At 46.3% G+C, this 21598-nt stretch overlaps 1 protein-coding gene across 3 annotated transcripts in view; it reads left to right on the plus strand.

The window, feature by feature from the left end:
- Positions 1–21598, plus strand: part of Tenm2 (teneurin transmembrane protein 2) — a 424931-nt gene that overhangs the window by 249313 nt on the left and 154020 nt on the right. For all 3 annotated transcript variants that reach the window (XM_050138699.1, XM_050138700.1, XM_050138701.1), the window contains exons 7-8: positions 11946–12141; positions 19269–19370. In XM_050138699.1, coding sequence (XP_049994656.1) covers positions 11946–12141; positions 19269–19370 — 298 coding nt within the window. The remainder of the gene's footprint in view (positions 1–11945; positions 12142–19268; positions 19371–21598) is intronic.

A 21598-nucleotide genomic window follows, 5' to 3' on the forward strand; every position in this document is an offset into this window, starting at 1 on the left:
AATGTAAAAGTCATTTTAAATATGAATATTCTTAAATATTACAAAGCGAAAACACTGCTGAAAGTGTGGTTAGAACGGAAGAGGATAAACACGGGGTGAGGAGGCAATAGAGGAGTGAAGGCAGAAGCAGAAGTGTGGGAGTCGCTTCCTCCTGGGTCTAGAGACTGGAAAGCTGGGCTTATGCATGGGAGGCGGGAGAGTGTGAGAATCAGTTGATCTTCTGGACTCTTGTCCTGTTTATAGTGCATGCTGGTGCTGAGCCAGTCCCGAACAAGGGTCTGGTGTCGGTGGGGCTGCCCGAAGTGGCTTCCCTCCCTTGTGCCTCTGCTGGCCTTCCTTAGATATGCAGCTATGAGCTGGGCAGTTTCTCTCACCTTCCTGAGCCTCTTAGGTGATATGCCTGAGAAGGCTGATGTCTGAGCTTGAGGTGACTCCCACACTGGGAGTATGGGAAGCAAGCACTCTGTATAGTCTGGCAGCTCTTCATATTTCCAGAATCTTCAAAGTATTAATCACTTAGAATTAATCACTGGAATTAAGAGTTCCCAGCCTCTTCAGCAGTTAAAAGCAGATAGGTAGAGCCAGAAGCTGGCCACCTGCTGACCTCAGGCACAGAGCTACCAAATTCCAGTGTTATTTCCAGTTGATGAGACTGACCCCTGGCCACCAAGGGTAGGGTTACGCACTTGAATGCCTGAGCCAAGCCTCCTGTGTTCCCACCGTTTTTAGCTTGCCAGCACCCAGGCCTCCTGCTTTTATCACAGCTTCCAGGGCTGTGTCTCACCTTGGCGTTGTGTCAGCCTAAACTCGGGCCCTCACAACATTAGTTGCTCTCCTTGGTTTTCAACAGTAGACTCACTCTGGACAGGCAGTACCTGGTCGTTGCCCTTCCATTCAAACCGAGTGGCACAAAGGGAATTCCTTTCCTTCCTACCCCATTCCTAAGGGGATCGCTTCTTATCATAACTAAATGTAAGGTTTGTGAGGGCGCAGGCTTGTCCTAAGGGTAGGACTGCCTCCGGCCTATCAGCTGCAGTTTTCCAGTGCAGTATTTAATGTATGGAATCATATCAGCTGCAAACAAGGATGTTTGCACTAATGCTTTTCCTCTTTGTATCCCCTTGATCTTTTTCTGTTTCCTTGTGCTCTAGCTAAGACTTAAGACTTTGAGATGATCATGTGGCTTCTGTCCTTGGATCTATTTGTGTGGTAGATTGTGTCTATTGATTGATATATGCTGAGCCATGTCTACATATCTAGGATGATGTCAACTTGATCGTAGTAAATAATCTTTTTGATGTGTTCATAAATTCAGTTTGCAAGTGTTTTGTTGAAAATGTCTGCCCCTGCATTGATCAATAATTTTGTTTTTCATTCTCCCCTCCTTTGTTGCTGTTGTTGTTGTACCTTTGTCTGGTTTGGATTCAGATAATACTGGCTTCATTGAAAGAAACTGGCAGTGTTTCTTCCTATTCAAATATGAAGAAATATTAAATATGGTTGTATGAATGTGCACATGTCTGCCTTTCTCTAGACATTTTGCATGGGCAAACCAGCTTAAATAATTTAAGGACGATTGGGATTGCTTCTGTGAAGTTCTGGTAGAATTTTTCAGGGTATCCATCTGGCCCTAGTCTTTTTTTTTAAGTTGGGAGATTTTTGATTACTGCTTCTATCTCATTGGTTGTTGTGGGCTTGCTTAAATTATTTATTCCATCTTGATTTAATTTGTATAGGTCATACATAGCTAAAAATTCATCATTCTTTCAGATATTCCAATTTAGTGGAAGTTTTTAGAGTCTATCCTTAAGATTCTCTGGATTTCCTCAGTATCTAATGTTTCCTTCCTCCTCTCTGATTTTATCAATGTGGCTCCTTGTTCACTTTCTTTTGTTTACTTTGGCTAAAGGTTTGTCAATCTTGTTAATCTTTTCAAAGAACAAATTCTTCATTTCATTGATTCTTTGTGGTATTTTTTTTCTATTTCATTAATTTCAGCCCTGAGTTTATTTCTTTTCATATATTCTTTTTTTAAGATTTATTTATTATGTATAGTGTTCTACCTGCACACCAGAAGAGGGCACCAGATCTCATTATAAACAGCTGGGAGCCACCACAGTGCTGGGAATTGAACTCAGGACCTCTGGAAGAGCAAGCATGACACAATTCAACTTTTCGTCATTTGCCGAGACTTGCTTGTGTCCTACTTTGTGGCTGATTTGGGGGAACAGTCCATGGGCTGTTGAGAAGAAAGTGTGTTCTCTAATGTTTGAGTGGAAAGTCCTGTAGAAGTCTCTTAGATCCATTTAATTTCTGATGTCATTTAACTTCAGGATTTCTCGACTTAAGTTTTTTCTGAATGATTTGTACATTGTTGGGAGTTGGGTTTTGAGCTCACCCACCATCACTGTGTTGGGATCAGTCTATGACCTGAGAGCTAACAGAGTTTCGTTTATGAAATTAGGTGCTCTTGCATTTGGTGCATAAATGTTTAGAACTGTCGGATCTTTCTGGTGGAACTTTCCTTTATTGACTATAAAATGTCCTTCCCTCTCTCTCTGACTAGTTTTCTGACTTGTTTGGCCTTGGAACTTATTTCGTCACATAGTAAAATAGCTCTACCTGATCTGCCTTTGTCTATCATTGGACCCTGATGTGGTATCAATTAACGGTGAAGTGTGCTTCTTCGGGGTATCAAAAAGATGGACCCTGTTTTCTAACCCAATTTGGTAGTCTGTGACTTTCAACTGGGGGAATTGAGACCATTAATGTTGAGTTGTTATTAAACAGTATTTATTAATTCCTGATGTTTTGCTGTGGTGGTTTCTTAAACATCTTCTGATTAGCTGTTCTATAAACTTTATATTTACTTATTATTATTTTATTTACTTTATATTTACTTATTTTTTATTTACTTATTATTAGTTTGTATTTACTTATTCCTCATGTTCTTTTGGGTGCATTTGGTCCTTAAGACAAAAGTATTCCTTTTAACTTCCTCTGTGGAGCTTACTTAATGGACACAAATTCCTTAAATCTCTCTTTATCACAGAAATTTTGGCTTTCTCCTGTTATTATGATTCATATTTTTAAATATGGAGTTTTTATCCACATGTATATCTGCACACCAGAAAAGGGTGTGGAGTCCCATTGGACTATAGTTACAGACAGGTATGAGACTTCATGTGGGTGCTGGGGATTGAACCCAAGACCTCTGGAAGAGCAGCCAGTGCTCTTAACCACTGAGCCATCTGTCTGGCCCCCATGATAGATATTTTTGCTATCTATAGTATAGTATAGTATCTAGGTATAGTAATCTAGGTTGGTATCTGTGGTGTTTCAGAACTAGCAGATCATTAATCTAGGCTGTCTGACTTTCAATGTCTCCTCTGAAAAGTACAATGTTATTCTGATGGGCCTGCCTTCTATGTGACTTGGCCTTTCTCTCTTCAAGGTTTCAGTGTCCTTTCTTTTTCTGTACACTTAGTGTTTTGATTATTAAATGACATGGAAAATATCTGGCCCTGTCTGTTTGCTGTTTTGTGTGCCTCTAGCACCTTGATAGGTGCAATATTTAAGAAGTTTTTTCTCTATGATTTTGTTGAAAATATCTTCTGTGCTTTTAAACAAGATTTCTCATCTTTCATCTGTATGTTCATAGATGTGGTCTTTTTATAGAGTCCCAGAATTCTTGGTTTTGTTTGTTTGTTTAGATTTAACATTTTATTTAACTGGGTGATCCAATTCCCTACCTCGTCTTTGAAACCTGATATCCTTTCTTCTACTTGATCCAATCTATTGAGGCTTTCCTCTGAGCCTTTTGTTTGACTTTCTGAGTTTTCCATTTCGAGTTTTATTTCAGTTTGGCTTTTCTTCAGAGATTCTATCTCTTTATTAAATTCTGTTTTCATATTTTAAATTGTTTTCATTATTTCATTCAGCTGTTTGTGTTTTTCTGTCTTCATTCAGACATTTATTCTTATTCTCTTTGAGTTCTTCTAACATCTTTATAATTGCTATTTTGAAATCATTGTCTTGTGTATCAGCTAAGTTGTCTTTCTCGGGAAATATTACAATGGGAGTGCAAATTTCTGGACAAGACATGTTGTCTTGGTTACTTATGCCATTTGTATTTTTGCAGTGGGACCTGGGCTTCTATATTTCGGTGACTGGTGGTGGTTATTGGTATGGCTATCTGGTCTGACCTTTGTTGAGTGGCATTTGAGTCTTGACTGTTTCCCCAATATTTTAGCTTGTGGACTAGCTGAATGGTCCTTGGAGTTTAGTCTAGTAGCAAATCTATGTTGATATGTGAATGAGGTATCAGGAGTGGTCCCAGATCAACTAGACAGGTGCAGCATCGGAGCAAACCTACAGGCTTAGTAGGTTCTTGCAGGCAATCGTAATAAGTCTGTGGCCAGCTTGTCGGGTTCTACAGGTAGTACATTGGTAGCAGGTGCTAGGTAGATCACAGCAGGAGTGGGCAGTATTCTGTATAGGTGAGCCAGAGGATGCCACGCTATCTATCCTCAGGTAGCAGTAGGTGGGGTAAATGATATGCTGGGGGTCCCTATCTGAGGTCAGGTACAGGATGCTACATGGTCCCAAGATGGTGTAGTGAATGAGTGTGCTTTATTCTTTAAGTATACCCCACACCCAGTGTATACCCATCCCCACTAGGCTACCGCGTGTGTTCTGTCACTAGCTATAAGCTCCACCCTTCAGTAGCTCATATCCAAGAAGACAGAGATGAGATCTAAATTGGGGAATTACAAGATTTTTAGGAGTAATGAGCTTCTGCTGAGAATGGAAACAAAGAAACGTATTTTAGAGTGGGCGGTCAGAGGCATCCTTCCTGACGTGGCAATGCGCAGGCAAAGACAGGATTGACAAGCAACAGACAGCTGTGTGGGCAGGAGAAGGGCAGCCATGCAGAGGGAGCAGCTGGTGCAAATGCCATTAGGCTGGGGCGTATTGGGATAAGCTATAGGGAGAGAGCAAACAGTATGGCTAGGACACATGGAAGAGAGAGAAGGGAGCTGGAAAGGGGCTGGCTCTCAGCGACGCTGTAACCCAGGTGTGACCAACACCCAGAAAAACCAATGGAGCTTCCCAGGCACGCTTTCTGTGTGCTTTGCCCAAGCCCAGCTGGGTCCTCCCTCAGTGGCCTCTTGAAAGGACTGGCAAACCAGGCCAGCTACCAGCTAGGCTGGCATCGAGAGCTAGGTTCTTGGAAAACTTGTAGTAGCTGCCAGTGGTTATCTTGATTCCTGAAAATCCAATTCAAGCCTTGCACAGGCAGCCCTCCCTGCTCCAGGGGGTAAGCTCGTTCTCTAACCCCGCAGCAGCCATTGCTCCCGCCAAAGATAAAGAGCAAAGGTTTTTAGGAACGTGAAATGATAACACACATCAACATTTGTCACTACGACTGACACAAGTGCCAACTAGAAATCAGGCCTGGCGGCGCACACCTATAATCTTAGTACTTGGGAGGCGGAGACAGAGAATCATTGTCTCAGTTTCTTTCCTATTGCTGTAACAAGACACCGTGACCAAGGCAACTTCTAAAAGAAAGCATTTAATGTGTGGGTTCGTACTCCCAGAGGGTTAGAGTCCATGGCCAGCGTGGCAGGGAGCAGGGCAGCAGCAGGCAGGCATGGTGCTGGAGCAGTAGCTGAGAGCTTACGTCTGATCCACAAGCAGGAGGCAGAGAGAGCTACCTGGGAATGGGGTGGGGTTTTGAAACCTCCAAGCCCACCCGCAGTGACACACCTCCTCCAACAAGAGCACGCTTTCTAATCATTCCCAAACAGTTCTACCAGCTGAGGACCAAGCATTCAGAAGTATAAGAAGATGGGGTGTTGTGGGATATTTGTACACTGTGTTAATATATATTGGTGTGATTGGCTTAATAAAGAGCTGAAGGGCCAATAGTTAGTCAGGAGGTATAGGTGGGACTTCCGGGCAGAGGGGGGAAGTAGAAGGAGATAATAAAGGCACAGAGGAGACACCAACAAGATATGGAGAGAGTCAGACATTCAGAATGAAAGGAAGATAAGAAGCACATGTTTTCTCACTCTCTCTCTTTCTCTCTCTCTCTCTCTCTCTCTCTCTCTCTCTCTCTCTCTCACACACACACACACAGAGAGAGAGAGAGAGAGAGAGAGAGAGAGAGAGAGAGAAAGAGAGAGAAATTTGCATACACACATAATTAAAAAAAGATAAATATTAGTTTTAGAAAGCCAGGTATAGTGGCGCATGCTTTTAGTGCCAGCACTCCGGAAACAGAGACAGGATGATCTTTGTGTGTTCAAGGCCAGGCTGGTCTGCAGAGTGAGTTACAGGACTCTTACCTGATCTGGAAAAGCAGCCCCATTTCCTGTGTGGGAGCCAGGAAATGCCTTCTCACTGTGGCCCAGAGAATGTCCTCCTTCAGCCTCTTGCCTTTGACTAAGTGACATAGTGCTCTAAGACAGTCGGGCCCACTCGAGCAAGTCTTACCCCACCCCCACGCCCATCCGCTACTCAGTCGTGGTCCTCCCACCCATCCCTCTCCGTGCAGCCCTCTTGGAAAGCCAGCAGAAAAGGCTGTGCTGAGCCAAGATGTGGAATCGGCTGGGCCCACGTTGCCACAGCCCTGGCTGGCAGCAGAGACAGATGCACAAGACTTGAGTGACCCTCTGTGCCACTGAATGCAGCCAGGCTACATGGTCATGGGGACTTCAAGCAGCCCCAGCTCACACATGTCGCCCCCACAATCCCACCACTGGCTGCCTATGCTCAGTCAACTGAGGGAGACTCAGCCTCAGACGTAGGAAACCAAGGAAACTGCCAGGGATGCTGCCGGGGAGCAGCAGAGTAGCAGGCTGGCTCTGGGAAATGTCACCATTTATTGCTTTTCCCAGTCGCGTCAACCCTCAGCAAACAGACGTTCCAAGTAACAGAAAAGTTATTTTCCAGTTTCCCAGGGTCCTGGACCCAGTAATAACATCTTCCTGAAGGGCAATGGGTCTGTCTTTAACCTCGCCCTCTTTAGCAGGTACATAATCTGGAGGCTTCCAGCAGCAACCTGGGGTGTTGTGTGCTCCCTGTGTGAGGATGGTCGGATGCTCGGTCGCTTTCCCTTCTGGGAAAATGCCAGGCCCTCAGGCCTAGGCTCAGCCAGCACGGGGTGTCTCTTCTTTCCACTGGCTCCTCTGGAAACCCACTAAGTTATCTTAATTACCACTCCTCCTTGCTCTCTGCCAAGAATTGGGGAGATTTATAATTGGATCAGTCAAATATTTACTGTGGTTTATTTCTTTGCCACTGCAGCTTCTTGTAAAAGTTGCGTTTTCATGCCACTTCCGGGCATGAGGGATGGCTCACAGGCACGGCCCTTCTCCAGCAAGTCAGCTAGGGTTATTCCTCCAAGGTCAGAGAAGAAGGGGTGGGGAAGGAGGGGGAAAGGGAGGGGGAGAGAGAGGGAGAAGGAAGAGGAAGGGAGGAAGGGAATCAGGAAGGGAGAGAAGGAGGAAAGGAGAAAGGAAGCGCACACTTTGAGGAAGAGGGATGTTTTCTATTCCAGGTAACTGTACTGTTTCCCCTTCTTCCCCTGGTATAAAAGGGACAGAGGCCACTGTGTCTCTTTTGTTATGACTGGGTTTGCTATATACTCCTAATGCCCTTCAGGGAACTCTGTGGCCTGTTAGAATGTGTCGCGCCGTGACCTTTATAGCCAGCTAAGCAGAGCATGGCCCCTGAATGTGTCCATTTCCTGTTCCTGAAGTGGCTGGTCCTGTCCTGAGCCTGAATTATCAGTCCCCAGTGAAAATGGAGCTCTAGCCAGGCTTCGGGAAATGCTGTCCTTATAGTATCACCCTTGGCTAGCAAGGAGCTTCTAGGGAGGGAGACTGCCTAAAACCACATCCTAGATCGCAGATGCACTCTGAACCAGCAGGTCTCCCTGCCTAGAAGCTCCTTGCTAGCTCCCGGACCCTGCCCTGGACTGCAGTCTCCACACTTGGCTCCCCAGACCCACGTTGTGTCTCTGGACCCTCCCTGGAGCAATGAACAATGCTTGTGCTGTATCAGCCTATGAGTAGAGAAGCCAGATGTTTCTCTGAAAGAGGACCAGGTGTGTCAACTGGAATGCGCGGGCAGACTGGGAGAGGCACTCTACAGATACCAGAGGGGCAGTTTCACCAATGAATGGCTCTCCACACTCTCGTGGGTAACCCGTCCTCTTCTGCCTGACGAGCGAGGAGAACAAGGCTGGAATCTGCTGCCATCTTGGGGAGTACACGGGAAAGGGAAAGAGAAATGGAGCAGAGAAATCCATGAAGCCTGCAGAAGGGGCAGGTCACCATTTCAGAGGCGGGCTGTCACCAGCAGCGATGGATAGATAGTTCCTGGAGCAGTTCCAGGATCTTTTCCAGGTGCTAATCGTCCATCCAGGCCACAGCGCTCTTGGGCACTGCTGCCGTAGTTTGGTACCAGGCCCTGGCACGCTCAGCAGAGGAGAGAGGCTATATGAGAGATTCCCGGGGCACCTGGTGGCAGCATGAAAAGGATTGTGGGGCCTGTATGGCACTGCCCAGCTAGCAGTAACGGGACTACAGTGCCATAGTGATCTCCGCCACAGAGGCCGCCAAGTTGGAGCGTCAAAGAAGGAAGGGACATGAGGCACAATAAGGGAAGAAGCTCATTCACATGGTTTATTGTGCTGAACCAGGAAGCAGAGTGCTGAGCATCTCTCAAATCTTGGCGGTGTTTATGAATTTCCAAACGCCCAGCCCGCAACCTCCAATCACACACACACACACACACACACATTCTAACTGGTCATGCCCGACTGGCTAAAGCTCTCCTCTCCTCTCCCATTTAAAACAGCGCAGTAGAAGACGGAAGCAAAAATGATCATTGGAGACAAAACTGTTGCTTCATCCCAATTTTGTTTCTCTCCATATCATGCATTTACAAGTTGGCTAATTTATTTGTTTGATGTTCAAGAAACATTTGTCAATCATTTTCTGCTCTAGTCAGATTTGGTTGGGGCGTGACGTCCAATAACGATGGCTGAAGTTTCTAGCACACAGTTTGCACGCGTGGCCCTCGTAGTTCCAGGCGCCAAATATATCAGTTCAGTTCGTTCTTAGAGCTATGTTTTGCTATGGAAACCATTGCCTTGCCTATTGCAAGGACAAGAAGACAGAGGTTCAGGCCCTTGATAGCTTCCGCAAAATGCCAGCAAGCAAGTGAAGACCGGAGCTCAGAGCCTGACCCAGGCAAGCAAACCCTGAAGCTGTCACTCTGAATACTCCAGCAGCCACTGAGTCCCTGTGCCTGCAGCTTACATCCTTCTGTGTGGACTAACGACAGGCACAGGAGCAATTGTGTCATTTAGGGAGTAAGATAAGAGCTCAGAAAGTGATGACGTACATAAAGGGATACAGAAGTGAGATGTGTGGGCCACCGGATCTTCTCTCGCTCTCCCGTTCACACCTTGTTGGAGAACCCATGGCTGACAGATTTCCTCTAAATGAAAACTGCCCTCTAAACCTCCACAGAAGGCCTCTGAGGAGTCAGCCAAAATAAATGCCCTTCGTCTACTCTGAAAAATGCCTTCTTCCCTAGTCATTTGATTGGCTGGACACCAAGACTCGCCACTAGTCTTGAGCCATTTCTGTGTCCCTCGGCTGGCCAGCCAGCTCTGCACCGGATGACTGATGCCCAAATTAGTCGTGAGCAATGGCTCCACACAAGTAATCACCTTCTCCAAACTTTGCCTCCTGAGGGTGATAACTCGGACCCCAGGTGAAGCCTATTCTTCTCCTCTCACGACCAAGGAAGGTACAGCCATTGCTCTAGCTCACGGCCGCCTGTAGACACCAGCGTTCATGGTCGGACATTTACGAGGTTGCTAGGGAACAAATGCCTCAGTTACAAAGGTCTCTGGAAGCAGCGTCTGTTTGTCATATCCCTCCAAACCATTTATTTCAGCCCATAAGGACGATGGTGGGCAGTGGAGTGTGGGGCAGAGGGAAGCTCCCCACAAACACTTACTTACTGAGATGTGAGCCATTTCGTCTTCCCAGAAATGGCCATCTCGCTCCCCACGTGAATGACTAGAGCCACGTGCCGCCTCCCTGGGGTCCTTCCGAGCTGCGCGTAGGTGGGCCTCAGTCACTAAGTACTTTTTAATTTCTTACCTCCCTGGCACTGCCCTGAGCATTACCTTGTGTCATCCCGGTACCGTATTCCTGAACTTGAGGTGCCACCACCCCTGAGAATAAAAATAGACTCCGCGTCAAACAATAGCGAGTGTGGAGTCAGAATTCAAACGTGGGTTCGTCTAATGGCAGAGCCTTTGTGCTTAAGATTACTAAGGCTTTTGATTTGGAAGACGGGCGATTCTGATGAGGGAGATATCAAGTTAGGCAATTCCTGGAGCTTCCGGCTATGAAGTCAGGAGGGGGTTATGGCTGATGTCAGCTGTGTATGTGGGACTCTTTCCATGGAGGGGAAGGTAGGCAGCGCTTTATCCTGCAGAGGTTTTTAATCTGCCGAAGCTCCGCACTTGGGGTCTTCTCTGAGAGTCAGAGTGCAAGGAACTGTTCTGTGTGGTGACTGTGAGTTTGCGAGATTCATCCATTTCTACTGGGGTTTATCGATTTTCTTGTCAACAGGAAGAAACATCGGTGTCCTCTTTGCCTTCCCTGCGTCTTCCCTGTCCAGCCCCTGGGCAACTCATGGCTTCTCTCCCTTAGAATGTCCCCCGAGTGCCTGCCCCTCACTTACTGTCCTCATCAAACTCCTTTCGCCTCACACCTGAGTCTGCAATCTCCACTTCCTGAACCAGTTTTCCTACTTACTTTTCATTCCCTATAGACCAGTTCCTATCCCACCTCCAAAAACTAATTCCTCCGAACGTCCTCTTATCACATCCGTCACTGCCCAAGAGTTCTCAGTGGCTCCCTCTCCCCCGCCGTGAGATTTCACCTGGTGCTTAGAACATGTCTGTCTTGGCTAACGCTGGAGCCTTCGCTCCCTCATCCCCAGAAACCTTAGCTGGTGCATTTGTGCTGAGCTCATCTCTAGCAACTTACAACCTGGTTTCCACAAAAACGGGCTTCAACATTTAAATGTTGCTTTCTTTCAGACCAGGCACTATCAAGGCAGAAGTGTCATAGCTGAACAGAACTTACTTTGTCCCGATTTTTGCTTTCCCACTTAGGAAGTGTGTGACTTTAAACAAAATGCTTGAATTTTCTGAACTTTAAGCCCCTAACCCTGTAAAATATGTAGAGCCCGGAGCACAGCTCTACATGTAAAGTCTAGCATGGGAACAGCCCTGCATTCGATACCCAACAAAACAGAGAGAAAGAGTAAGGAGGAAATTCTCGCAATTAAAGTACTGTATTTTTTTATTCCAGAATTACCAATGTGTGCTTGTGACCAATAGAAATAGGATTAATAATAATACAGAGTCGAGATATAGCTCGGTGGAAGAACACTTGTCTAGCATATATGTGAACTCAGGTTTCATTCCCAGCACTACAGAATAGAAATAAAAATTAAGTCTGGAGTTTGGGCAAGCACCTATAAATCTAGCTACTTGAGAGACTGATGCACAAGGATCACAAGTTCAAAGACAACCTAAGAAAGCTATCCAGACTCCATCTCAAAATAAAAATAGAACAAGGATGGAATTACAGCTCAGTAGCAGAGCATTGTTTAGCATCTGCAAGGCACTGAGTTCAAAGCCCAGTACCACTGAAAATTAATTAATAATTATCATTATAGGCATAATAAATTATAGCTGACACTGTTTCATGACTTATATGGCTAATTTTACTTTATAAAAGCGTAGTTAAAAATTACTTTTCTATTAGCTGATGGGCAATGCTGACTAAGGGTACAGGTCGAAAATGGGCCTTACACCTTGTCCTCTCTCTGCTCCCCAGTATGACTTCATGGAACGCCTGGATGGAAAGGAGAAGTGGAGCGTGGTGGAGTCGCCCAGGGAACGCAGGAGCATCCAGACCCTGGTGCAGAACGAGGCCGTGTTTGTGCAGTACTTGGATGTGGGCCTGTGGCACCTGGCCTTCTACAATGAAGGCAAGGACAAGGAGATGGTTTCCTTCAACACAGTCGTCTTAGGTAGGTCTGGGGTCCCTGAGGGGAAGCTCTGTAAAGGGTAGGATGGAAATGATGAGGGCTCTCTGCGAGATGCAGCAGCCCTGACATAGTCTACTGTGTGAAGCCATGGGAACCAGCAGGAGTCACTACCAGACCTGAGAATGTCTGAATCAGACAGCTGGGACCAAGTACCGTGCGGCCAACCCGAGGGTATTATTGGTTTTCTATTGCTGTGACAAACGCCATGACGAAGGCAACTTGCAGGAAGAAGGGTCGATTTGGAGCTTGTGTAAATGGTAACAGTCCTCCAAGGTCGCAGCAGGAATGTGTGACCGCAGGCAAGCGTGGCAACTGGGGTTGTGAGTCAAGACTGAGGGCTTGCATCTCCAATAGCAAACAGGAAGCAGGGTGTACGCCAAATGGTACAAGTCTTTGAAACCTCAAAGCCCACCCCCAGTGGCATACTTCCTCAGCAAGACCATACCTCCTCAGCCTCCCCAGATAGCCACCAACTAGGGACCAAGTTTTTAGATGTCTGGACTGTGGGGACGGTTCATTCAAATCACCACGTTGAGCACATAGTTGGGCTTGTAAGTGCCTCCCTTCCCTACTCATAAAGCAGAGGCACTGCCGGTATCACCTCCCATGCTCCTCCTAGGAGTAAAGAATGCTTTTTTATTTCTAAGTCTGTAGCAGAGCCAAGAAACACTGGCCATTCATATCAGCTGTAATGTCTTAAAAATTGAGAATATGTCAAAAATTTAAAAAAGGCTTTTTTTTTTTCGTTTAACTTAAAAAGACAGCAGGGGAAAAGATACAGATGTTTTTAAAAGTCATATATTTATTCCCAAACAGGAAGGCCTCAAAATGCTTTAATTCAATGCCTATCACTTTGGACATGTTTTAGGCCTGCTTTTCACTAGGCATGAAGACAAAAGCTAAGGTCTAATCCAAAATTGCCTCTGTCGTGTGCTTATTAACCCCCCAAAGGATGATTCCTTGTAAAGAATCACATTTTTCTAGAAAACCCTCGAATGTTAACATTAGAAGGAACTGCAGTGACCATCATTGAGGTTATGAGTTTTCATCTTCTGCTGATAACTGATCCATACAAAAGCTCCGTGAGTCAGCAGGCGACTGTGCCATTCCACTGAGGACTAAATTGAGTTCTGTGGTGCTAACTGGGGCCTCAGGGTCCCAAGATGTGGGAATGCCCTTCCCTCCTGAGCCCTGGCCATCATCGTCCTACAGCGCCATGTTACCTCAGCTGCCGTTCACCGTGGATTTAAGATTCACTAGAGGGATGGAGTTAGGGCATTCGTGAGAAAAGGACCTCAGAGAGCAGGACTAAGTCCCAGATTTTCTTTCCCACATTGTAGCTGGGTGGAGTCGCCTTGGGCCTCAATCTCCTGACTAGGAAGATGAGATGATCCTATCCCAAAGGCTAAAGTGAGGATCACCATGAATGAACCTGGCCTGCATCCAGCAGTCACGAATTGAAGCCTATGACTTTAGGAAAGCACCTTGAAACACTGTTAATCTGCTTACTACATTGTAGAACTTCTCTTTGGGCTCCCACATGGCTTTCTCAAAGAATTTCTTATTCTTAAAGGATCTATGTAATCCATCCTGAATGTCAGACTACATTCTTTCTCAGTAACCGCATTAGAATTGCATAAAATCACATACTTTGGGTAGTGACCATAGGTCTAAGGTTGATCCTTATTCTTTTTCTAAGGAAAAATGGGCTCCCAAGGCTAGCCAAATGTTCAAGAGTAGAAGTTGGCACACTGAAGCCCAGAGGCCGAATCTGGCCCACTGCCTGTTTTTATAAATAAAGTTTTATTGGCACACGGCCACATTCATCTGTTTGCATGTTGTGTGTGGCAGCTTTCCCACTGTTACAGCAGAGCTGAGTGTTGCAACAGGGACCATATGGCCCACCGAGCCTAAATAGTTACTATCTGTCCCTTCACAGGGAAAGTTTGCCAACCTATGCTCCAAAGCCATGTCATAACTTAGTCTACTGGAAGTCATAGAGGAAGCTCCCAACAGATGGGAAATCTCTAGGGTGATGTTAGGTCCCAACAGGGGAGTGAAGTAGAACAGCAGAGACAAACTTACAAAAGCAAGGAACGAGAAACAGAACTGGGACTAGAATGAGAAGATCATGATGAGCGATGACTTTCTTTTCGCCTCCTGGTATTTAAATTCTCAAAGTACATGACAGAGCACGCATGGCGGCTGGTTTGGTGGAGAGGCGTGGAAAGACGGTCACCACAGCAGTGGCACAGGGTGCCAGATCACGTGTTCACCATCGCCATGTGCCACTGGCGTTCTTCAGCTCACCCAACCCACTGAGTAGCCATGGTGGTGGGGGAAGCTTCTATCCCTCTGTCGTTTGGAAACGGAGGATGGCAAGGCTGAGAATGTAAAAGGATTCACCCAAAACCACGAAACCAGAGAGTTGAAGTCAGAGCACAGGCTTCGCACGGCTGTGCTCTTAGTCCTGAATTTCTTTGGGAGCTAGCCAAATGCATCACCTTCCCCTGAAACCACCAGCTTTCTGGGGTTACCTTGCAATGGTGTCTTGCCCCATTTCCTCACCCTGTATGGACACTGAAAGGTAGCGTGGAGACTACCCCCACCCCCAGTCATTACCCTCCCTGCCTGTCAAAACTGGAAATAGCAATTCTCCCCCAGAGGGTTCCTCTCATCTACGCTGTAGCTCAGAGACAGAGTCAAAGATAATCAGCCTAATAGTTGGGCAGACATCTGATAGAGCAATGATAGCAATTGGCCTGAAATGTGGGAAAAGAACAGTGTTTTCTTTGGTTCGGAAGTTCTTTCCCACACACCTATCATCAGGACATTCTCCCTCAAGAGCAGTCAGGGGCAGGAAAACCCCCCATGATGGGAAACAGAAGGAAAGCGTTAGATGGGTGTGGGGCGATCTCACTATAGACACCCATGACTCAGGACTCTGTCGTCTCCTCCAGAGAAGCAGCCTGCCTCGCAGAAAAGAGCATCCTCCTGGAAACCACAGAGGCATGTTCTAGAAGCACACTGTAAGCCCCCACTGTATATAACCCCAACTCCTGGAGCCAGGAAGAGCTCAGTGGTGGAGTACTCACCTGGCCTGTTCAAGGCCCTGGTTTCAAATCTCTGCACCGCCACAAAAAACAATAATTAAAAAAAAATCTTTGAATTCCTAAGCATACCTTCATCTCCACTGTTTCTTCCACACAAAAACTTAAACCATGTTGATTCAAAGAGAATAATCTTATAATTGGAAAAGGGACTGAAAAGGGCAATACATTTAGAACTTAACCATCTCTGTGTGGGTTCCCCCCCCCAAAAAAAATATAAAAAGGCTTCAAACATAAGACCACAGGAAAAGTAAATGTTCATTAAACTCCTTTATAGTTTTGTTCACTACAGATTCTCTCCCTTCTTAATCGTGTACACACGCACACATTGACACAGTTCTGTGACTGTATAGCAGGCACTAAGGACCTCAGGCATTGATGGCATCTGGCCTCATCTTGGGAGAGGGGAAGAGACATACTTGAAAAATTAAAAAAAAAAAGATAGACCTGAATCATAAGCCAGTGAGAGAGGTGACAGGAACAAAGGAGACCAAAAGCCCACATTGAGGAAAGGGAAGGAAGAAGTCACCCAGAAGTCAGATGACATCTAAGCTGAGGCCTAAGGACAAATGTCCCCAGCCAGGGCCATGCAGAGAAGTAGGGAGTATGCAGAGATCTCTGTCCCCTTGTACAGAACCATGGTGACAAGGAGCTTCCCAGACCCTTGCTGCTTTAGGCCTGAAAATACCAAGTTGGGAACTAGGGACATGGGTCCCAGAGCGACTCGGTTCTACCCAAACACCCAGGTTGCCATGATTAGTGAGAAGCAGTCAGTACCTCATGGTAGGAGCAACTTCCAAAACCACAGGCTCCACCATGCCAATCCTCTGCTTAGAGTGCACACGTGTTTCCAGGAGCCTCAGAATAAGATCCGACTTGGCTGGTGAACTGCGGGGCCCGAGATAATCTCCACCCACCCCTTGGCTAGATCTCTCCAAACTCACGTCGCTCTGCTCTTGGCTCCCCATCTTCAGTCACTCTAGATTCAATTCACCTTACAGCCTTTGCCTAAGCTGCCCCACCTACCTGGAATTCTCACCCACAGGTTCTCATCAGCTCGTTACAGTTCATCCTTCCTCGGTACCGAGTGAAAGAGGGGGGCCCACCCTACCTACCCCCTCTAAGGGGCTTCCCTCTCTTACCCCTGAGTAGACCACTCTCTGCCAAGAGCTTACTGTAATTATTGTTCATGTATTTGTTGGGGGGGGGCAGGGTTTCTTGTATTCTCTGTAGCAGTGGAAAGTAATGAGGGGAGAGCCTGTATCATTCCACGAGCCCCTGCAGTTCCTGGTGTGTAACGGGTGCTCAGTTAATACACTGTACCCTATGTTGAAAATGTGAAGGGTCTGAGATCTTACCCTAAGTACAAACTAACACATTAGCCTGCCACTGCTTCCTGGGTGTCATCAGAAGACATCAGGCTGCAGGACGGGTTGGGGAGATGTCTCGGCTGGTAAAGCACTTGATAGGCAAGCATGAGACTGTGAGCACAACCCTAACATCCACATAGAACTCCAAGTACAACAGTACGTGCCTGAAGCCTCAGGGCTGAGGAAACGGAGTCAGGGGGATCCTTGCTAGCCAGGCTGGCAAGATCAGCAAGCTTACAATTTGGTGAGGGGAAAAACAGGAGGTGGAAAGCAATAGGGAAAGACACTGAGCATGGCCATCCATCCGCTACATGCACACGCATGCTCAGGATGTGCTACACACGGGTACACAGGACTCCAGGGTCACAGACAATGGATTTCAAGCCCTGATGCCTATGGGGTATCGAGGAGTGAACCTGGTGATCCTACATGTACAGTTGTCTCACAGGAGAGAAGCCGTGAGCTTACTGAGGCTGGGTCCAGCAAGGGCCATAAACACGCTTATCTTTCAATCCAGAGAGGGGCATTCGCTATTAAACCTGGTGATCCTGCCCTTTACTCTGCAGAGATATTTCCTTTGTCTGCCCAGGCCATACATAGATGGTGTTGGATAGATGCTTTGGAATATTCCAGAATACCCCAATTCCCAGGCTTCGGCCCCCAAGACATGTAGAAACAGGAGTAGGCCCAGGCACACCAGTCCTCCAAACCTGCATGAGATTTCTAACTTCGGTATCTATGGAAGCACCCTGTGCCCTTTGAATAAAAGATGAGCTTGCAAAGCCTGCAGCTACTGTGTGTGCTCCTCAGCCTCTTAAAGAACTCACCCAAAGGAGCTGGAGCTGGGCTGTGAACTTCTAGACATCAAGAAAACTAGCTGGGTGGACTTTAAAGTCCTTTATGTATTTGGGGGGGAGAGGAAAAGGAAGAAGAAGAAAAAGAAGAAAAAGAAAGCAAACCCACTCACTGAGTTTCCTCAGAAACGAAGAACAGCTTGATTCAAGGTAATAGAAGTGAATGCTAGAGAAAGATGGCTGGAACGCACCGTTTGAGCACTCAGTGCAGGGAGGAGTGTGTGAAGAACACGTCCCAATACCGCGCACGTGACTCCTTCACAGCACCTTCCTTTCCTCAGGTTGGGTCACGTCATGTATTGGACCTACTGGCTCATATTTTTCCTTTCATCATCTTAGTTGTTTGGAATCTGAAAGCTTGAGTGTGTCTTGTTTGAATTTAGAACAAAAAGGATCATTTTGAAAGAACATGCCAATCTGAATCGACATGAAAAATTTCCAAACTAGTCCCCTGAAAGATGAGATGAGATTAGGGATAAGGAGAACCAGGAATAAGATTCTAGTGCAGGGTAGAGCAAGCAGACTAAATGGTGTTCACAGAATTCTGTGAACACAAAAATTAAGTTTAAATGACTGTTATTGAGGTGGGGGACTGGAGAGATGCCTCAGAGGTCAACAGCCCTGGTTGTTCTTCTAGAGGACCCAGGTTCAATTCCCAGTACCTGCGTGGCAGCTCCCAAACATCTGCAACTCAAGTCTCAGCAGATCTAACACCTTCTGGACTCCAAAGGCACTGCACACACGTGGTACACAAGCACACATGCAGGCAAAACACCCATACACCTGAAAGGTTTTAAAAGAAAAAAAAAAGACTGTATAGAACCCAATGCCTGCTTCTTGCAGAACCCTGAAACATGCATAGGGGAATATAAGACTTAAGTATAGCCACACATCAGTTAAGATAGGGATGCACTCATGAGCGAATTCCTTTCACTGTGGCACACACATCATGAAACACTCACACAACCTGAGAAGGCTGCAGGGTGCTGGCTCACACTGCCCAGTATGTTGTCCAGCACCAGCCACACCTCGCCTGCAGTTCCTAACTCTGCTTGTCTTTTTCTCATAATTCCCCAAGGCAGAGAACATTTTTGCATTCCAAGTCTGAGATTAGGACGCTCTGTACCTCAGGATAGAATCCTGAATCCTTTGTTTCAATTCACAGTTTAAATTGGTAGAGCAACTTCAGGGTGAAGGCATGGCTGACAGGTTTTTAGTGCCTAAAAACCTTTCAATATCCAGACATGGAAACTTCCATAGTATTTAAATCCAAATAGACAGTTTCTTCTATAAAAATAAATAAAATCAACAACAAAAGGGGGCCTGGAAAGATGGCTCAGTAATACGAGCACTTCTTGCTTCTGCAGAGGACCTAGGTTGAGTTCCCAGCACCCACATGATGGCTAACAACTGCCAGCCAACTCCAGTTCCAGAGACTCTATCACCCTCTACCGGCCTTCATGGGTACTACATGTGTACAAAGCACGGAAACAAGTAGACCAAAAACTGGTACACAAAAAGTATAAATAAATCTTAATAAAATAAAAAGAATAAAAACTGTGCCTGTCCCTGCAGTCCAGCATGGGTTAGCACGGGCACAGCGCTGGTTACCTCCACGCTTTGCTCGTGTTGACCTTGACGCGGCCTGTTCCCTGCTCCCTTCGCTCACCCTTGATCCTCACCACCCCCTTTTGGGTCGTTACAAAAGGCAGGTTATTAAACGACCACACAAGCACGGCGGAGAAGAAGGTCATCGCTCCATCTCTCTCTTTCAGATTCGGTGCAGGACTGTCCACGTAACTGCCACGGGAATGGTGAATGCGTGTCCGGACTGTGTCACTGCTTCCCAGGGTTCCTAGGCGCGGACTGTGCTAAAGGTACGTGTCCACCACGCCCCTGCAGAGGGGTGGGAGAAGGAGCGCCCTGATCGCCTTCCCATTAAGTCCTTTGCATGTGAACTTTGCAAACCCACGCATGTGCCAAGGCTCCCTCTTTGGCGAGGAGCCGGTTTTGATATATGACTAGCGGCCAGTGTGCCTATAGGAGTAAGGCAGGCAGCCTTGGCACTGAGGTGTGCTGAGAAGAAAGATTTGCTAAAAATGAGATGGTCGGATTTCCTGTAAAAGCAGAAGTGAATTACCATCACGCCTTTCGTATAATCATTAGCTTCTATGTAATGGGAGATTAAGCATCTCAGGGTTAGTGAATTTCATTCATTCTGGCCAGCTACCCTCCTAATCTAGGAAGTGCTATTTATCTTTGTGGAATTGGTTTTAAATTGTATTATTAATTTATCTAGACTGCTTTGCAAAGAATGGCTGGGGCCTTGGGATTCTTGGGGGAAAGGTAATTTAAGAAAGAAAATGACTCTCTGAAGAACAAGGAATTTAGAGGTTGCACACCTGGCTTGGAAGAGACCTTCAGTGTGACCTTGAATTGGCTCTCAGGGTTAAGTGTAGTTGGGGCACACATACACACACACACACACACACACACACACACACACACACACACACGGGTATCCAGAACACCACAAACACACTCGCAAGTGTTGCACTGTCCTTTTCTGTTTCGTTTCTAAAATGCACGATACTGCGTGTAACACAGAGTGCCCACCCGCAAACAGGGAAGTGTAGAAAACAGCAAGGGGACATTAAGAGACCTCGCTCAGCTTGAGTTTTCCGGTCTCGACTTTGCCCGTACACATCTCTGCCTCTTGGCGACCTTGTGCAAGTCAGTCAGCATTTCCGAACTTTGATTTCCTGATCTAGAGAAGGGAGCGTGACGTCAGAAGTCCAATGCGGGTGGTGTAGATACGTACAAAGCAGAGTACCAACAAGTGCACAGCAGTGAGTACTAGCGCAGTACTAAGTACGACTCGGAATTCTGTGTCTCAGTAGAGCCCATTGTAAGGTGCCAAAGGGGTTGTTGGTTTTGTGGCTATTTATATTTTAATTTGTTTATATAATCAAGTCATCTTTTCATCACCTTTATTTGCATTTCACTAAAGATTTCTGCCTTGATATGAAAAATCACTAAAACTGCCACAACATAAATAATATCATTGCTTTGTTCAATCCTCAAATCTCTTCCTCTGGAAAATAACATCTAGATACTCTCCGTAACTTAAAAGATTTGAGATTTGCGTCCTGATGAGCACCCAGTGTTAAGTGAATGAGACTTTTATATCCCAGAATCCCTGGCATTGGCCACCATGTAAGTGACATTCCTTCCTAAGACATCTTGTCTGTCCCATAACATACAGGTTTGGTCAACTTCTCAGATGTGGAAAGACAGAAAAGATGAAGTCTCTGAACAGTTCCCTTAGTTGTGTTCAGCAGAGCACACTCACGCCCCCAAGACACAGGGTCATACCCACAAGGAGAACAGCCCACTATCGGCCCCTTCCAGTGCTGGCTCCAAAGGGTCCAGTGGGGGTGGAGGTTGACCCTGCATTGCCAAGTCGAGTGCTTTTCCTAGAGACGGCTTAGAGGAAGGCAAGCCTCAATATCGTCTGGATGGCTTTTCTTGTGTAATCTAATTTGCCTGAGAGTGAAGGCATTAATGAGAGGAAGGACTGAGTCGCCCTTTTATATGTGGCTGCAAATGGGCCGAACACTCAGCCACGCGGGGCTGTGAGCTGTAAGTGTGTATTAACACTGACACACATCGATGTATTATTAATCCTAAAAACCATGTGTGCTCTGACCGCACATCCAGTCGCTGGCCTTTCAGACCCAAGTACCTGGCCAGTTAAGAACTCTCCGCTCCGAATCCATTTGCAGACGCGTGTCCATTCTGCGTTATGGATCCGTAATGGAGTGTACATTCAGTTGCTTAAAAGGACTCTCGGCGTGTGTTTTGCATCCACCTCCTGTGCTGTGGCTGGGCGCACCCTCCAGGCGTGCATTAGCCATAGACTATAATTGATCCTTGTGAAAGAAATATTGAGTGGCTGTTAAGAGGAGTTACTCCTTCCTACTCAATCGCCGCTCCTGAAATCAGGCTCTGAACTCGTATGCATATTTTAATTTAACTGTTGATGCATATGATGGGTAAAATTAAGGCGCTTAAAGAATGAAATTGCTTTCTGCTGTATCCCTCA

This window comes from Alexandromys fortis, unplaced genomic scaffold (assembly GCF_014885135.2).
Source record: "Alexandromys fortis isolate MF-2015 unplaced genomic scaffold, M_Fortis_MF-2015_v1.1 scaffold_11, whole genome shotgun sequence".
Taxonomy (NCBI): Eukaryota; Metazoa; Chordata; class Mammalia; order Rodentia; family Cricetidae; genus Alexandromys; species Alexandromys fortis.